Source organism: Podarcis vaucheri, assembly GCF_965113315.1.
Source record: "Podarcis vaucheri genome assembly, chromosome: 8".
Classification (NCBI taxonomy): domain Eukaryota; kingdom Metazoa; phylum Chordata; class Lepidosauria; order Squamata; family Lacertidae; genus Podarcis; species Podarcis vaucheri.
This window is the reverse complement of record NC_138766.1, coordinates 72,592,749-72,610,812: the sequence shown is the minus strand read 5'-3', so window position 1 is coordinate 72,610,812 and position 18,064 is coordinate 72,592,749. Positions and strand designations below refer to the sequence as shown.

Below are 18,064 nucleotides of genomic sequence, written 5' to 3'. Positions count from 1 at the left end.
CATCCAGTGAAGCGGAATGCTGGAGGATTCTGGACAGATAAAAGAAAGCATTTCTTCACACAGAGCATGGTTAAACTATGGAACTCACTGCCACTGGAGGCAGTGGTAACCTGTAAAAGAGGTTCAGACAAACCACGGGAGGGGAGCGTGCTCTTGTGTTTGGGTCCTGCTTCTGCTTGGACACTGTGAGAGGAGATGAGCCACTGGCCTGACCCAAAAGGCTCTTATTACATCCTAATTCAGTTGCCTGTAGCTTTGCCTTGCTTGGCTGTGTAGGAGGCTGCAGTCTTGAGTAGCAGATCTCAGCAGCACCAGCAGGCACCACTTCAATTTTCATTCCCACCAGTGCCCAAAAAGGAAAAGGAAATTTCAATTAGAGAAAATGAAAGCCTCACAGTTGATGTTGGCAATATCTCAGTTGGTTAGAGCACGGTGCCGATGATGCCAAAGTTGCAGGTTCAATCCCCATATGGTACAGCTGCATATTCCTGCTGTTGCAGGGGGTTGGATGAGAATCAACACTTACGATTCTATCCTAATTTAATAATATTAGGCAGTCCATATAGTTGTTTAAACAAGAGCAGTGGTTATCAGGCATGCACTGAAACATAGAAAAGGCAGTGAGATTTTCAGACCACCGAGTAGAAGAAGGTGGCTGTTTGTCCTTCCAGCCTCGCTATTTGCCACCACAAGGGCTCTCACAATCCACTTTTGTTCACCAGTGCCCTTGATACAGCATGGCTGTGCTTAGAAATTAAAATGACAGATCTCATCCAGCCGGTGCAGCTGCTATCAGCCCCAGTAGGAACATAGGCAGCTCCCTTATGCAAACCTATTGGAACGTCTTGCTCACTGATTGGCAGCAACCCTCCAGGGTTTCAGGCTAGGGATCTTTTGTCAGTTCTACCTGGAGATGCTGGTGATTGAACCTGGAACCTTCTGCATGCAAACCAGATGTTTGACCAATGACCCTTCTGCAGCCATTGTTGCCAGGTGAGGCTGGCAGAGCCCACCAAAAGAGGAGGCACCCCAAGCAAAGAGTGTTTGCCTGGGCCCCCCTCAAACCTAGGGCCTGCCCTCAAAAGACCAATAGGGAAGGAACAAGTTCTGAAATCTTTCTTCGCTTGGCAGTGAGGTGCCGCTGTGACAGTGGGAACCACATCGGCGACCCCTGTTGTGTGGCGCACTCCCTCTTCAGTTTTCCTCTCCTTCAAAGCACAGCTTTGCTTTCCCGTCCCCCACCCCGGATGAAGCCAAGTGGGTTTTTGAATTTGCTGTTTTCTGTGCTTTGTCTTGTATTTTGGTACGGACTTACCTTCCGATTGATTTTCTGCACAGGAGAGAGTGGTTATTAATTTTTATTCTGTTGCAAGAATTCTGTGTCAGAATGCTTTGAATAACTTTCTGAGGGAGTTCAAGGGTCACCAAAGCACTCCAAAAAATATCTTATAATTAGTTGGTATGCCAGCCTTGACACATAGGGTAGGATTGCTGACTTTGCTCTTTTAAACAGATTGACTGGGATGGTGAGTTCCTTAGCACTAAATTATAGCAGACATCAATCTGGAAAAATCTCAGTTGATGTTTGCTCTGATTCCACAGTTAAAGACTGGGTTTCCTCGGAGTGTGTGGGGAGCGGTGGGACAAGCAAAAGTATGGATGAGTCCCTATATGATTTTATTTTGAAGCAGGGGCTTGGATTAGATTGCTTTTTGCATCTCTTTCAAGTCACTAAAGCTATAGAAAGAATGGAGCAGCTCTGGGCTTTCCTGATCCTGCTTCCATGATCTCAGCTAAGAAGTGAGCAATATCCATGAGAAAGCATCTAAATTTGGGGGAGAGGAGGGGAATGGGAGGTGGCAGGTTTTGTATATTGCAATGTAGGTCTTCCCACCTCATGCAGGTGCTTCTGTGTACAGGTCCCTTCAGTATTCCTTACCATTGGTCATGGGGAGCTGTGACACCCCTCTCACACAGAGATGCATGTAGGCTTCAGTGGGCCTAATATCATATTGGGCATTGAGAAATCAGCCTGTGACATTTGGATAAGGTAGAGCCACTAACCTTTAAAGTCAACAGTTCATCTAAAATCAAATAAGGTTTGACGTTAAAATAAACAGCAAGGAACCCCACTGTTAGCAAAGTTAGTAAAACATCTGCCAGCTGGCAAAGATATTCCAGGGTCAGCGAAAGTTTGACATAAGTTACACAAAGGAGCAAATCCACTGTCCACTGATGTATGCTTATGTAAATAGTATATTTGTGTAGCTGCGCTGTCTATAGATTTCATGGCGAACTGTGAGGCAAATTAAGCCCTTGTAGAGGCCATGGGTGAGGGCTTCTGCTGCTTCCCAGCTATTCAAAAGTTGAAGGTTTCCTTTCTGTTTTTTGATGCTCTTTGCTGAATTTTTTTTGGTGTGGTTTATGCAAACAAATATGGGACACTGGTGGCACTGTGGTCTGAACCACAGAGCCTAGGGCTTGCCGATCAGAAGGTTGGCGGTTCGAATTCCCACAACAGGGTGAGCTCCCGTTGCTCAGTCCCTGCTCCTGCCAACCTAGCAGTTCGAAAGCATGTCAAAGTGCAAGTAGATAAATAGGTACCGCTCCGGCGGGAAGGTAAACGGTGTTTCCGTGTGCTGCTCTGGTTCGCCAGAAGCGGCTTAGTCATGCTGGCCACATGACCCGGAAGCTGTCTGCAGACAAACGCCTGCTCCCTCAGCCAGTAAAGTGAGATGAGAGCCGCAACCCTAGAGTCGTCCGCTACTGGACTTAATGGTCAGGAGTCCCTTTACCTTTATGCAAACAAATAAAAAACAAATAGGAATGAACAAGGCACACTAACCAAAACGAAACATGGACGAAATTGTCTACCCACAAACTCTAGCATTACAACAAAAGCAAGAGAATTGTTAGAGCTTTCTACCTACCTACCTACCTACACACACAACCCCCACCCCTACCATCGCGGCTGCCCCCCCACGCTGGGCGCCATGCCCCTGCAGGCAGCGCACTACACCCCCAGGACACGCGACAGCAGCGCCCCCACCTGCTCTCCATCCCCACCCCACCGTAGCTTGAAGCTCCCCCACTCGTCTACCCTTGACCTGCCGCTGCCTTAAATCATGTTAGCATCTCTATTAATTAAACCCCTTACATAACAGTACAGTATGAAATATATGTCATGATTGCTTGTGCCATTATATGACACGATATGTATACATGCACATACACACATTTATACACACACAGATGCATATGTAAATTTATATAAATGCAAATCAGTTTGCAAGAGTTGCAAAGCAATAAGCAAATTAGGAAGGATTTATGCTCTTTAGGGGACCATGATATTTTCCCTGAATTGGCCCATCATTAAAGAAAACCCAAGAAAACCAGGATGTATCTTGTAGCAGCCATACACAATGAAGAGATTGCCGTTGTGGTCACCCACTTCACTGCACAAGCAGAAGTTCTAAGGGCACATCGCTCTCCTGGGTTTAGTTTCTTTTGGAAGGAGGTCATTTGAGGCTTATGGCATTTTCTAATGGTAGATTTTGTTTACAAATGTACAGGTGGAACGTAAGTCCAGGCACATCTTAGATCAGGAAAAGCCCATTGTTCCCAATATGAGCTGGTGTACGCACTGTACCTTCGAAGCACTTTGGGAGCACAGTTTTCCCCTCAAAGATTTTTAAACAGTGTGGTTAAAATTCCCAGCAACCCTTAACAAACTACAGTACAAGGGAACTGACCCTGTTAAAGGTTGTCCCTGGAACTTTCTGCTGCTCAAATAATGGGGAAAGTGCCAGAATTTTCTCACGTGTCATTCTTAAATCTAAACTAAAAGCAATAATAATAAATGAATATTTTATGTAAAAATGTTTACATAAAATAAACATGTAGTAGATGTGTGTTTTTATTGTCCTGCTGTGCATACTTGTAAATTACCGTATTTTTCGCTCTATAACACGCACCCGACCATAACACGCACGTAGTTTTTAGAGGAGGAAAATCCGTAGGCATGCCACCCGTAGGCATACCCTCCATAAGATGCACAGACATTTCCCCTTACTTTCTAGGAGGAAAAAAGTGAGTGTTATGGTGCAAAAAATACGGTAATTGATTTGCAGCTGATATCTGAGAAGCCACACACACTTAGCTCATTGGTCAAGGAGCAAACATCTTGCAAAAATATCTGTTCTGTCTATAAAAGCTATTGTTGCTATTATTTTTGAATTTGTATACCGCCAGTCATCCAAAGATCACAGGGCAGTTCGTAACATAAAAATACGAAATCAGAACACAAAATACATAGTAAAACAATAACAAAAATGTAAGGTTCCAAAATTTAGGAAAGAGGTTGTTGCAATTAACAAGGCTTATTTTAATCAGTTTGCAGAGTAACAAAATACTTTAGTGTTCCATGTTTTGCTCTGGTAAGTGCTGTTCATTAAAAAATTTATTTTAAGGGTCAGTAATATTATTTACAATAATTCAGCGAAGAAATAAATCTTGTACCAGAAATGGAAGGATCCCTGGAAGCTGGTGAATCCGTTTAGTAGACTTTAAAATAAGTGATTTATTGCTCAAAGTGGCAGAACTACAGATTTGCAGTCTTTGGCCTTTTCCCCATTGAGTGTTGCCATGTAATTTCTTAACATATAAACATCCCCCAGATTAATTATTTAAAAGCAGAGTAAATAACTAGAAAGGATCAGAGGGCTCAGTTTCATATCACGCCTATTGCAAAAGTGAATTTAATGTTTGCTTTTACTCTAATAATTAAAAAGTATGGCATATCTCTGTCTGCAGATATAAATATATATCTCTAACGAGACATGATGGGGTTCAAGGGCAGAGAAAGGATGGATATTCCCTTGCATATTTCCTTTAAAATGCTTGCATGCCTCTTTTTTATTTGATTGTATGACATCAGAGGGCTGGATTTTGGTAAATAAAATCTTACTGAAAAGCAAAAGGCAATCAGCATGAAAAGGTGCATCAAGACTGATAAACGTGGCCCACAAACCTTTGCTGACTAAACATCCAGGAGCTTTGGCGCTAGGCTCATTTAAGAATATTACTTTGAAACACAGAGAATTTTGGCTAAAAGCTGTAAGGGGGGGGGGTCCTTGCTTGGTTTCCCAGGAGTAGCAGAGCAAACTTTATTCCTCAACCTTTCCTTACTCTCCTACCCTAAACTGGAGACACACCCACCCACAACCAATGGATGGGTCTAGAACTTTTGCTTGGCCCTGTCAGCCAAGCCCAAAATTGGAGCCCTTCCACCTGTCAATTCTGACAGAAAGGCTGTGGGTATGTGTGCTGTTGGCTTTGGGCAGTGGCTTTGAATGGTCCCCCCACCCCCTTCTCCCTAGGGCAGCTTCCCCCAGCCCATTTCTACCCCCAGGTTCAGTTGAGTATTACAGAGGCCCACCAGTCACAAAATGGTGACAGGTGGAGGCAGAGTTTTGCAGAGCCTCCTGACATAACTTTCTGCTGATACCTAATCCATCTCTAGAAATCACTGAATGGTTTGCCATGGCATTTTCCTGGTGGCAGGGAGTTCCATAGCTCAGCTTTCTCATGCAAAGTTCAGGCATTTGCTCTGGAGGTCTTGAGACAGCCTTCCCACTCAATTTGTTGATTCGGAGGCTCTTAAGTGGAGACAGCTTTTCCTTTTCCCTTTTCCCATATCCGTCTCTATATGCCTCAAAGGATGTTTGTCATTTCTTCTCTCATTCTTTCCACACCCAACTTCTACCTTAACTCAGGGTCATTCATGCCTCCTCCTTGATCCTTTCACATATTTACTTCTTCCTCTTGTAACGATTTCCTCTCTTACCCCATTTACTCCCTACTTCCAGTTCATGTGTGATTAATAACAATACAGTAGTACCTCAGGTTACAGACGCTTCAGGTTACATTCGCTTCAGGTTACAGACTCCGCTAACCCAGAAATAGTGCTTCAGGTTAAGAACTTTGCTTCAGGATGAGAACAGAAATCGTGCTCCGGTGGTGCAGCAGCAGCGGGAGACCCCATTAGCTAAAGTGGTGCTTCAGGTTAAGAACAGTTTCAGGTTAAGAACAGACCTCCAGAACGAATTAAGTACTTAACCCGAGGTACCACTGTATTGAACTTTTATGCCACAGAAAATTTCCTTCAGCCCCTCCTGCGGCCTTTTCCCCTCAGAGGAGGGAGGCCTTCCTTCCCTCCTCTCCCCACGAGGCTCTCTGTTCTCCTGACCCTGCCAGTCGCTGGTCCTTGATCATGGCACAACAAAAGGTCATGGCACAACCAGAGGGCAGGACGGGCAAGTGAGGAAGTGCTGGGCGCAGGAGGTGGCGCTGAGGTCCACTTGAGCATGGCTCAAAGATTACTGGTAAGTCCTGGCTCTTTGTTTGAGAAACACTGCCCTAGGCGATTCAGGCCATTCCATTAAGAAATCAACAGTCCATGTCACTGGCGTGCATTATTCTGCATTCATTAACCCTGAGATTCATCTGCCATTGCAGTTCCCTTACTTGATCTTAGTCCCTTAAAACACTTTCAGTTCTTTCCCCCCTGATTATCATGCTCTTCACTCTTCACCAGCTGCCCTCGGTAATTTTGGGGTCGCCTGCACGTTATGCCATCTCCACTCTTTTGTTTACGTAATTGCCCTGCCTCTGGAGAAATATATTTCGTGCCCCTTCAAATGGGTTCCTCAGCAAGCATCCCAAGGGGTGTTAGTTTCTAATGCAACACTGCTCGGTATTGCTGGTGCCATATTTCAAAGTCATCACTTCCACCTCCAGTATTGTTCTGCTGATACACAGATTTATTTTTTCCAGCTCAGCCGGCACTAGGAAAACGGCCCCTGCTTAATTGAGTGCCTAAGGTGCTTCTGGCTCCCTTAACCCCCCATTCTGCATACCATCTGCTTGGTGAGGCTTGGCAATGCTGCAGACTTTTCCATCAGGATCTTTGGTGCAGCACAAAACCTCTGGCCTGTACACCCCCACATGCAACACATGCATGCTCCTGTTTCCAATGGATTATGTCGCCGACAGTTCTCCGGTGAAGTGCACTTCAGGTTAGGTTCCTGTTTGCTGCAACTAAAGCCACATATTTGCACTCTTAAGACCCATCCATTTGCAGCTGTGTTTGTTAAGAAGAAGCAGTAGCCTGGAAACCACAGCCAGCACTCACAGAACTAGCGGCAGGGCCGAATTAGTACAGGACCTTTTTAAATAAGTGTTTCTTTATTGAAAGTTTTTGACATAAAATACAATAAAAATCAAACTGGTCTAAATAACAAAAAGTAATAAGGGAAACCAAGGAATGAGAAGAAAGGAACGGACCTTTCTATCCTGACTTTCCTGCAGGGACCACCTTTCTCCCAGCTATCTCCTTCCTGTGTGTGTCTTCCTCAATCCAAGATAAAGGACTTCTAACAGAGAAAATAGAAGAAATAAAATAAATTAGAGGTACTTCTGCCTCTCTATCCGTCAATTATATGTATACCAATTATTCAAAGTATTTAACATAGGCACTCCTGTAGTTAATATCCAGTTTTTTTTATCCCCCCCCCCCATTCCTCAAGATGGCACTTCCCCAAACTCCCTTCCCAGAATCCATGATATCCAGAGCCATACACCAGTATGCCTCCCTTTAGCCTCTCCTTCCAGTGCTTACCAACAAAAATTTGCTTCCACCCATATAATTGCATAACCCATATAATTACTTAGTCAACCTCCAAGCTTCCCAATAATCATTGAGCCTGGGCTTGACTGGCTACAGCAAAAATGAGAGAATTGATTCTCTCCTACACACTCACACTCACACACAGACACAAACAAGTGAGGGTGGTCATGACACTTTACTTTCTTTACAATAGTAAAAAATTGTGAGACAGAGCATGATGGGAATTGTGGTTTTGAAATAAATACTTCAACAGCGCATATTTCATATTTTGCAAGGGACTGAGAGGGTAATTGGGAGAAAGCAGAACCTTGCGACACTTCCTTCATCGCCAACCTCTTTTTCTTTTTTCTTTTAGGCTGCTGTAGCAGGAGGCACAACAATGATCATTGACTTTGCGATACCTCAGAAAGGCTGTTCTCTCATTGAAGCCTATGAGAGATGGAGAAGCTGGGCAGATCCCAAAGTCTGCTGCGATTATGCACTTCATGTGGCCGTCACGTGGTGGAGCGACAAGGTAAGCAGAAGGCCAGTAGCATGTTTGTTCCTTCAAGTGTGTCCAACATGCGCCAAAGACAGATGCCGCAAGTTGCACGGAAAACGGTGTGTGTGGCGTTCTTGCCAAGTGACCAAGGGCCCAGTTGTGGCACATTCAAATTTGCCTTCCTTCCTCTTGCTTCTTGCTGGGCAGCTACTTGTGTTCATTCTTTGTGGGGGAGGTACATATTTTGCGCTGTTTTAGATTGTTATTTTTCTTTGGACAAAAACATGATGGGTTGTATGAGATGAAGTTGTTGCATTCACCCATGGACCTCAGCTTTCTCAGTGGTCCTTCCCCTTCTTCTTCTTCCTGCACACTCCACAGATTTCTTTTAGGGTTTCTGCCTGCTTGCTGGAGCAGATTTGACATGGGGGTTTGCGTGAAGATTGGTGAAAGAAGGAGAGAAAGTTCTCTTTCTTACATTTTTATTACATTTTCTGATTTACATTTCAAAATATTCATTTAAATAACCTTAAATCAATGACTTCCCTTCTTCTCTTTCATTTTGCATATAGTGCATCCCTGCATATTTTACATGAACTAAACCATTCAGCAATCCATTGTTACATCCATCAAAACTTGTTTTCACTGTTGAACTTATCTTAATTCTACCAGCATTTTTAAATGAACACAATTTTCACCCATATATTCAGTAAACATTTTCCAGGCTTCTTTAAACATATGTTCTTCTTGTTCTCTTACTCTATATGTTAAATCTGCAAGCTCCGCGTATTCCATCAGTTTAAGTTGCCATTCTTCTACGGCTGGGACCTCGCTCATTTTCCATTTGGGGGCTAACAAAACACAGGCCGCAGTAGTAGCATACATAAATAGTGTCACAAGCTTGCATAAACGGGACAGCTTCTTTAGCTACAACCCTTAGTATTTGGTATCTGTATTCTTTTATTGAAGTGTTTTATGTTTTTCGTATTTCATAACTTTTAATCTCTTCAAGACACTTTTGGATGTGTGAAATGATATATACATGTAATAAACTAAATTTTCACCATGCTTAGGAGCCCAGGAGTCAAGCCTTCCAAGATGGGTGTGCTAAAGTAGCCAGAGGATTTAGTCCTGGGAATTTTTTAAAAAAGCTTATTTAAAAGTTATTTAATTATAAAAAAAATTAATTGTAATAGCTTATCTTTTTCATAGTAAACAAGAATTCCAAAAATACATAATCAAAAAAGAGTCATAGTCCCTAAAGGAATTATTTCATGTCATTAAAGTATTGCATAATTATCGGTTACAACATTTCAAAGAGAAATCTTACTGTCTCCTGAAGAATATCCTGGGAAATTTTGGTGTTCTGCCAGTCAAGTAGAAATATCTCTGTCAAATAATACACTCAAATAATTTAGCCAGTCAGATGGTAAGATTTGATGCCAAATACCGTATTTTTTGCTCCATAGGGCGCACCTGACCATAGGGCGCACCTAGTTTTCAGAGGGGGAAATCAAGGAAAAAAATATGACACCCCACCCAGCTCTGTGAGCAGCGGACAGGCTGCAGGCCTTCTTCCTGCTTTTGCGGGAGGTGGGAGAAAGGTGAGGGAATTCCCCCACCTCCCACAAAAGCCCACAGTTTGGGGAGAAGGGGACAGAAGCCCGCAGAAGCCGTGCGCTCTTTAAAGGGGTTGCACGGCTTCTGCTGGCTTTTCTAGGAGGTGGGGAAATTCCCCCACCTCCTGCAAAACCGGCAGAGGCGGTGCGCTCTTTAAAAGGGCTGCACGGCTTCTCCTGGCTTTTCTGGGAGGTGGGGGGATTCCCTCACCTTTCTCAAAGTCCACAGAAGCCGCGCAACCCCTTTAAAGAGCGTGCAGCTTCTCCTGGCTTTTCTGGGAGGTGGGGGAATTCCCTCTCCTCTCGCAAAAGCCCGCAGAAGCCGCGCGCTCTTTAAAGGGTGCGTGGCTCCTGTGGGCTTTTCTACGACGTGGGAGAAGGGACTGATGCGGCCAGTCAGTCCCTTCTCCCTCCTGGGGAAAAGCCCGCAAGAGCGCACGGAGCTTGTGTGTGGCTCTTGGGGGCTTTTCCCGCCTGCCTCCCGCCTGCATTTGCTCCATAGGACGCACACAAATTTTCCCTTGCTTTTTAGGAGGGAAAAAGTGTGTCCTACAGAGCGAAAAATACGGTAAATTCAAGAGGATATTGTGAGGTTTGAACATTTAACAATTTTTTGTTGTGTTTTCAGGTTAAAGAAGAGATGAAAATCCTAGCCCAGGAAAAGGGTGTAAACTCCTTTAAGATGTTTATGGCATATAAAGGTGTCTATATGGTTGGAGATCTAGAGTTACACTCTGCCTTTTCTCAGTGCAAACAAATCGGTGCGATTGCTCAAGTCCATGCAGAAAACGGGGATCTGATTGCAGAGGTAATTATCTATCTCCAAGGTGACACAGGAACATTCATCCACCCTGCAACAGATTGCAGCAATACCTGTGTATTTAAGATTGTAACGATTTGTAAATTACACATCTTTTGCTAACAGACAGAGGGCAGAGGGGAACTGGGCACGTTGGCCCTACCATGTCTGCCCCTCCTGACCTTCCCACATTCAATTAATGTCTGGAGGGGAGCCTACATGTCTTCAGCTGAAAGTGCATTGTCTTCTCGTATGATTGGGAGCCCTGTGTAACTGGGGCTCTGTCATCCAGAGGAACCTATGTATGCACAGCCAAATGTTCACAGAACCCCTTTGAGACTTTCACCAAATATTCAGTCAGAAGAGATGGAGCTAGTGGGAGATGGTGATGTTGAAGGCAGGGCTAGCACAAAGGGTCTTGTGGCTTCCCCTCCAAAATCTGAGAACTGTCATTTTAAGGGTGCTGTTTGGAAACACCTGTTCCTCTCAAATGTACCATTTTCAGAGTTTCCTAGGAAGGAGGATTGATGGTCAAATCACCATGAGAATTGCATTTCTGAGAAGGGAATAGGAGTCTCCTATCAACAGTCACTGGGACACTGGTGGCGCTGTGGGTTAAACCACAGATCAGAAGGTTGGTGGTTTGAATCCCCACGACGGGGTGAGCTTCCGTTGCTCGGTCCCTGCTCCTGCAACCTAGCAGTTTGAAAAGCACGTCAAAGTGCAAGTAGATAAATAGGTACCTCTCCGGGAAGGTAAACAGCATTTCTGTGCACTGCTCTGGTTCGCCAGAAGCGGCTTAGTCATGCTGGCCCCATGACCCAGAAGCTGTACGCCAGCTCCCTCAGCCAATAAAGCGAGATGAGCGCCGCAACCCCAGAGTCGGCCATGACTGGACCTAATAGTCAGGGGTCCCTTTACCTTTATCAACAGTCACTAGACTTAATATGCTGCAGTTCCCACAGTTGACTCTTTAAAGTGGTGTGATACTGCTTTAAATGTATTGTGCAGATAGGGCCTTAGGGATGCTTAAAGTAGACCCAATAGATGGAGCTGTTCAGTCCAGGCTCAGTTTGACCCCCCCCCCTCTAAGGGACCCTGTAAGTTACCTCTTTGGCCCTTTTATTGGCTCATGTGGGACCAACATGGGTAGCTGGCCCTGATGAATACTTGAGGTTCCCAACCCCTATGGTTGTAATTTCATGGGCGGTCATTTAATTTTATCCTGATTCTAATTTTTAAGCTGTATTTTAATCAATTGTTTGATTGTGTTTTAATGTATTTGACATTTGATGTTAGCCGCCCTGAGCCCGGTCTTGGCTGGGGAGGGCAGGGTATAAATAAAAATTTACTTACTTACAATATAATCACTGGGACCAAAGTGACGTTATTTCAGTGGGTCTACTCTAAGCATCACCAGGGCTGCAATTCTAACTCCCCTTACCTTGGTGTAAGCTAAATGAAATTCAGTAGGATTTCCTTCTGAATAAACACCGTTAAGAATGAGCTGTGAATCTGGATTGAGCCCAAAGACCTCTCTGAATAGAAGCAAATACGTGTGGTTTATAACAAGATATAAACACAACATATATTTCCAAAGCCTTCTGTGTTTTTGAAAAACGAAACATCCAGAAAAATCAAGCACGTAGGCAGTTGTTCTGATAAACTGCAAATCATAGCTAACTAAGTTGCTAACCATCACGGTACAAATGATTTTCAAATCTTGTACTTATTGGGGTTTCTAAATTACTCGGGTAGCTGGACCGGAGTTGCAGAGAAGTCATTAACTTTTCCACTGGTAGCAACATTAACTTCTGTGTCGCTGTGGATGGCCTGCAGGGTGCAAAGAAGATGTTATCCCTGGGAATAACTGGTCCAGAAGGGCACCAACTGTGTCGCCCGGAAGAAGTGGAAGCTGAAGCCACGCTGAGAGCAATCACCATAGCAAACTCGGTGAACTGCCCTCTCTACGTAGTTCATGTGATGAGCAAGTCTGCAGCCACGGTGATCGCAGATGCACGAAGGCAAGGTGCGTTTCTGACCCAGCGTGTTTAAAGATTGTGCAGAGGTGCTGCACAACCGGTGCTACTGAGATCTCCAGGTTTGACATTCAATCCCTGGGTGTCAGGCAGAAATAGTTAAAACTCCAGGGGGGAAATCTGGCCGGCACAGGAATTACTCTGCCTTACACACTAGGAATTAACCCTTCCAGGTTTACCCCTGAATCCAACTTGGGCATCTTTAAAAGCGGATTAGACAAATTCATGGAGGACAAGGCAATCAGTGACTACTAGCTAACACCTCTCAGAGGTATTAAGACTCTCAGTTGTTCTTCTGCTCAGGTCCAGCTCCGGATGCTACCAGAGCTCCTTCACCAAGCCTGGCGCCTCGGTTACCCATCTTTGGGAAGGCAGTACATAAGTATGGCGGTGCCTCGCTTACCCGTCTGTGGGAAGGAGTTGTGAAGACTTTGGGAGGCCAGTAAAAAGGGTGCCCTCTGCCTCACAGCGTGTGGTTCTGAGGGTTCCTGACTTTGCATGATTCTGCCGTTGCACGTGGGCCCCCAAATCCGAACCCTGATGTAAGTAGCTGGCCGACTGAACTAAATCCGCGAGTTAGGAAAACATCTCTTCTGTGCCATGTTGCACTGGATTTGTCCACTAGATGCCACTGTTGACAACGCTGTGGAGCCCGCTTTCTCATCCTCCGTTCTTCAACTTTGTAAAAGCACAAGAAACTGTGAAATCAGCCAAAATATGTAGGTCAAAGCACAAAATAAAAATTAAAAAATCCCCGGGGCAGTCCAAAATCATTGGAAGTTGGAAAGGTAGAATCTTTGCATGGTGTTGTGTTTTCTCAGTCTGAATCGTGTGCACAACGTCAACAATTCTGTAGATGTTAAAGTGCATATGCTATTGATCAGGGCTCACCAAACCTTTGGGGGCCTCCCAGGGGCACAGCTGGAAATTGGATAACTGTTTCTGTTTTCAGGTGTTCTAATAGTTTTATCATCAGTGCGTTTGCTGCCCTCCCTGGGCTGCAAGGAAGGATGGGATATAAATAAAATAAATAAATAGTCCAACCAGGCAGGCCTGCTTCTTTAGTATTTAGGCTACAACTGCCAGCATAAATAACAGTGAAGTATCTGATTAGTTTCTCTGCCTCGGTCTGAACTTGGGCCTGGTTTTTCTCAAGCGACCATCTGCTCTGAGTGCATGGTGAGTTCAGGAAGCATCACCACTAGCCAAGCAGTTGTCACGTAACCAAGTCAGAGATCATGGCTTCCACACAGCCTCAAGCCATAGTACCTCTCTTATTTGAAAAGAATGAAGGAAAAATAATTAGCTGACAAGTAGCAGTGTCTAAACCCAAATCCAGGCTGTATCTGTTAAATGGGGTTGCTGTTTAGCCTGTTAGTTACAGATATGCAGGCCCCATTATGCTTGATGTACCAGTGATTAAGCATGAACATTGCCATCCTCTTTTCTGTCTCAGGAGTGATCTTTTAAATTAATAATGACATAGAAATTTCTGCATCTTTGTTCCAAGAGGTCCCAAGCCGTCTGGCTGTGTGAGGTAACTAAACAGTAAAATCAGAAGCCATGCAAGTGGCGAAACAGGGTATTTTCTGATACGGCACATGCATTATAAGGACTGACTGAAGGCTCAAATTGACTTTGATGCCCCTCTGCCCACTGAATCATTGCAGAGAGATTGGACAACATGGGTCCTCCTGAACTTGGAAAAGGGTTCCAATGATCCAAAAATGATGTTGCTTTTATATATTAACAGTGTAATCATAAACATGCTTTCGCAAAAGTATGGTAACTCCCATTTAATTCAGTGGGGCTCGCTCCCTAATAATGTAGGTAGGGCTATATTAGATTACTAGAGAATGGAATGGGCTAGGCATTTTTTAAATTCATGGCCATTTCCAAGGGCTCTGATGAGCCTGGAAATAGACACCTTCATTGAGAGTTGATAATGTATGTACCATTGTATCTTTGTTTTTCAGGGGATTAATAGTGCTTCAGAAACCAGTAACATATTTTTGACCAGAGGTGACAGAGTGGGATTAATTAATTATTTAGGCTTTTTAAAAGTGTGTTTACATCCTGCTTTCCTTCGTTAAAGTGGCATATATGGAGTTCCTAGGTGGTCTCCCATCCAGATGCTGACCAGAAATAAACCTGCTTGGTTTCAACAACATGACTGCCTCATTTGCCCTCAGACCCTAGGCAGGAATACTCCTTCATGCCAGCTCTACAGCTCTTTTAAAAAGCAGCATTCCTACAGCAGAGATGGGGGACTGGTGGCCCTCCATATATTTCTGGACTAAAACTCCCATCATCTCTGACCACTAGCTGCACTGGGGGGAGCTTGAGTCCAGCAGTATCTGGAGAGCCATGGGTTCCTATCCCAGCCTACAGTGTCACTTACAGTGTGACAGTATCTAACATGCTTCACTGAACATATGCCAACAGATGAAGTTTCTATAATCTTTCTTTTAATTTGTCTCCTAATCAAGGGTTGGCTGTAGGGTACCTTCCATATTCTTTCGTATGTTATTGGCATTCATACCAAACCCTGAAAGTACAGGTAAAAGGTAAAGGGACCCCTGACCATTAGGTCCAGTCGCGGATGACTCTGGGGTTGCGGCGCTCATCTCGCTTTATTGGCCGAGTACAGCTTCCGGGTCGTGTGGCCAGTATGACTAAGCCGCTTCTGGCGAACCAGAGCAGCGCACAGAAACGCCGTTTACCTTCCAACTGGAGCGGCACCTATTTATCTACTTGCACTTTGACGTGCTTTCGAACTGCTAGGTTGGCAGGAACAGGGACCGAGCAATGGGAGCTCACCCCGTCGCGGGGATTTGAACCGCTAACCTTCTGATCGGCAAGCCCTAGGCTCTGTGGATTAACCCACAATGCCACCTGCATCCCACAGTGCCACCTGCGTACAGAGACGGCTCAACTGCCCTTTTTTCTGCTGCTTGGGGATGCAGCTCAGGGTATTGATCCACTTCTATGCCAAAAGTGACTGTTGGGTGCCAGATGGAACCTGTTTAGTCTTTCCACAGGCTTAATGATGATTTGCTTGTGGTAAAGTGAAGACTGGGTGTTTCTCTGGTGGCACTGGTATTATGGAATGCACTCCCAGCTGAAAACAAGATGCTCCATCTTTTTTGGCATTTCACCAGTTTCTGAAGATGTACCTTCTTACACAGCCATTCCGTTGATCTCTCAACCTGAGCTTCCTGTTTTAGTTCTGCTTTAATGGGATTCTTTTATGACTTATTTTCATTTTCAATTACCACATTTATATGCCACTTTCATCTTCCAAGGAGCTCAAGGTGGCCTACATGGTGGTTCTTCTCCCCATTTCACCCCCACAACAACCCGGTGAGGGTAGGTAAGGCTAAGAGATGGTGACTGGCCCAAGGTCACCCAGTGAGCTCCATGGCTGAGCAGAGATTCGAACCCTGGTCTCCCAGGTCATAGTCCAAGACTCTTAACTGTTATGCCACACTGGCTCTCAATTATGGATCATGGATGTTTTAATGTTTCTATAACCATTCCTTATACTTTGTAAACTGCTTAGAATCTTTTTTTGGTATTTAAATTGCACCGCCATCATCTAAGGTAACTTTCTGCAGGTTTTGCAGCTGCCACTCTTCAGATTTGTGCACACACAATCATCCCTGCCTATCACACTAGGCTTAGACCACAATTCTAAAAGCACTTTTACTAGGCAGTAAATCTACCATTGAATCCAGCAGGGCTTCTTTCCATGTAATCATGATTTGAGCGAGTTATTTTTTGCTTGGAGGTTCTGAGCTTGTTGGTTGTGGTGGCTTCACCCTACCTGCCAAGATGGTTATGGGCCGTGTGCGTAGGAGAGACACAGGCACAACAACCTTTTGCTCTGAAAGTTGGCAGGCTTCTGAGTTTCCAAGGTTGGAAAAGGAAAACATCTCCTCCTCCTTACATAACCATCAGGAGGTCAGAAAAACTAAGCAAGAGAGTAGTGGAAAGGAGGAGACAAGGGAGCGGGGAAATAACTATTGTCTCTGCAAAAACTAAACAAACCAGTCTCTCAAGGGCTGCAGCACTCTTGCCATTGGGCTGCTGCAGATTAATGTAATGACTGTTTTGCCATATCTCCACTAATTTAACCATTAAGCAACGTCTGAAAGTTACAGGCATTAGAATAAATTATGAACATAATACAGTGTTTAATTTCTGTGTGTTTTTTCATCTTTGGTCATCAGAACTCCCATGTTTCTAGATTCTCTGTAATAAATAAATAAAAAATATTATTTATACCCCGCCCATCTGGCTGGGTTTCCCCCCAGCCTTGCTCATGTATTTGGATTGAATGTATGTGGGGTTAAAGTAGTGGGCGGAAACATGTACACAAGTACCCGCCCCCCAGTATCCCACTGTGCACTAGTCTCTGGGTGAAGGCATGAAAGGGGGATTCAGGTGAACAGGCTTAGAAGCCTCCTTGCAATCAGGAACCCTGCACTATCAGAGTTCAGCTAGGCCAGAAGACCAATCTGTTATCACCCTTTTATACACCATTTCATAGTGCAGACATCAAGATCGATGTGTGATAGAGCCCTATAGAATCCCATATTTGTAGAATTTGGGTGGGTGTGTATTCAAATATATGATAACCAGATGTTGCTGTATTGTAGCCAGCTGTACATTGTACAATATTGCAAGCCTGCACTGTTAGTTTGCTCCTCTTAATCTATGTATTTTCTTATCACCCTCCACCAGGGAAAGTTGTTTATGGGGAGCCTATAGCTGCCGGCCTTGGAACGGATGGCACTCACTACTGGCATAAGGAATGGTCCCATGCTGCAGCACATGTCATGGGCCCACCCCTGAGGCCGGATCCTGCTACTCCAGACTTCCTGATGAATCTTTTGGCCAAGTAAGCTAATGCAGTGTACATGTAAAATGCTCACGTATGACGTCTTAGCAGCATCCGGATGCCTTAGCAAGAAGGCCATTAAACAGATGAAGCCAGCCATACTTATTTGGGCCCAGTCTATGTTTTCATGCCACAAACAGTCAGCAAATAAGTGTGCAACAAGATACCTTGGACAGGGCCCTCTCTGTGGTAGCACCACAGATTTGGAAATTTCTCTCTGAGGAGATCCTTCAAGCTAACTTCCTTCTCATTTTAGAGGAGACATTTCTGTTCTGGAAGGCATCTTATAATGGACTGCTGTCCCCCCGTCCCGTCCCCCCCAGTGTTCTGCTGGTCTTTCAACTTACTGTGCTGTGTGCATCTAATGCTTTGTTCATTTTTTATTTTTATTTTTGCAGTTGTTATTGTCAAAATAGGTTTTTATCCAAGTGGTCTGCTTTGGAAATATAGTCTCAGCATGGTTTAGGGATGTAGGAAACTGCCTTATGCTGAGTCACACCATTGGTCCACCTGGCTCCACACTGACTGGAAACAGG

The 18,064-nt window shown here is 44.5% G+C and overlaps 1 protein-coding gene across 1 annotated transcript in view; it reads left to right on the top strand.

Moving 5' to 3' along the window:
• The window catches only part of DPYS (dihydropyrimidinase), a 42,953-nt gene that overhangs the window by 3,833 nt on the left and 21,056 nt on the right, over positions 1 to 18,064 (top strand). Inside the window, exons 2-5 of the mRNA XM_082235736.1 lie at positions 8,043 to 8,201; positions 10,416 to 10,595; positions 12,426 to 12,615; positions 17,372 to 17,528. Coding sequence (XP_082091862.1) covers positions 8,043 to 8,201; positions 10,416 to 10,595; positions 12,426 to 12,615; positions 17,372 to 17,528 — 686 coding nt within the window. The remainder of the gene's footprint in view (positions 1 to 8,042; positions 8,202 to 10,415; positions 10,596 to 12,425; positions 12,616 to 17,371; positions 17,529 to 18,064) is intronic.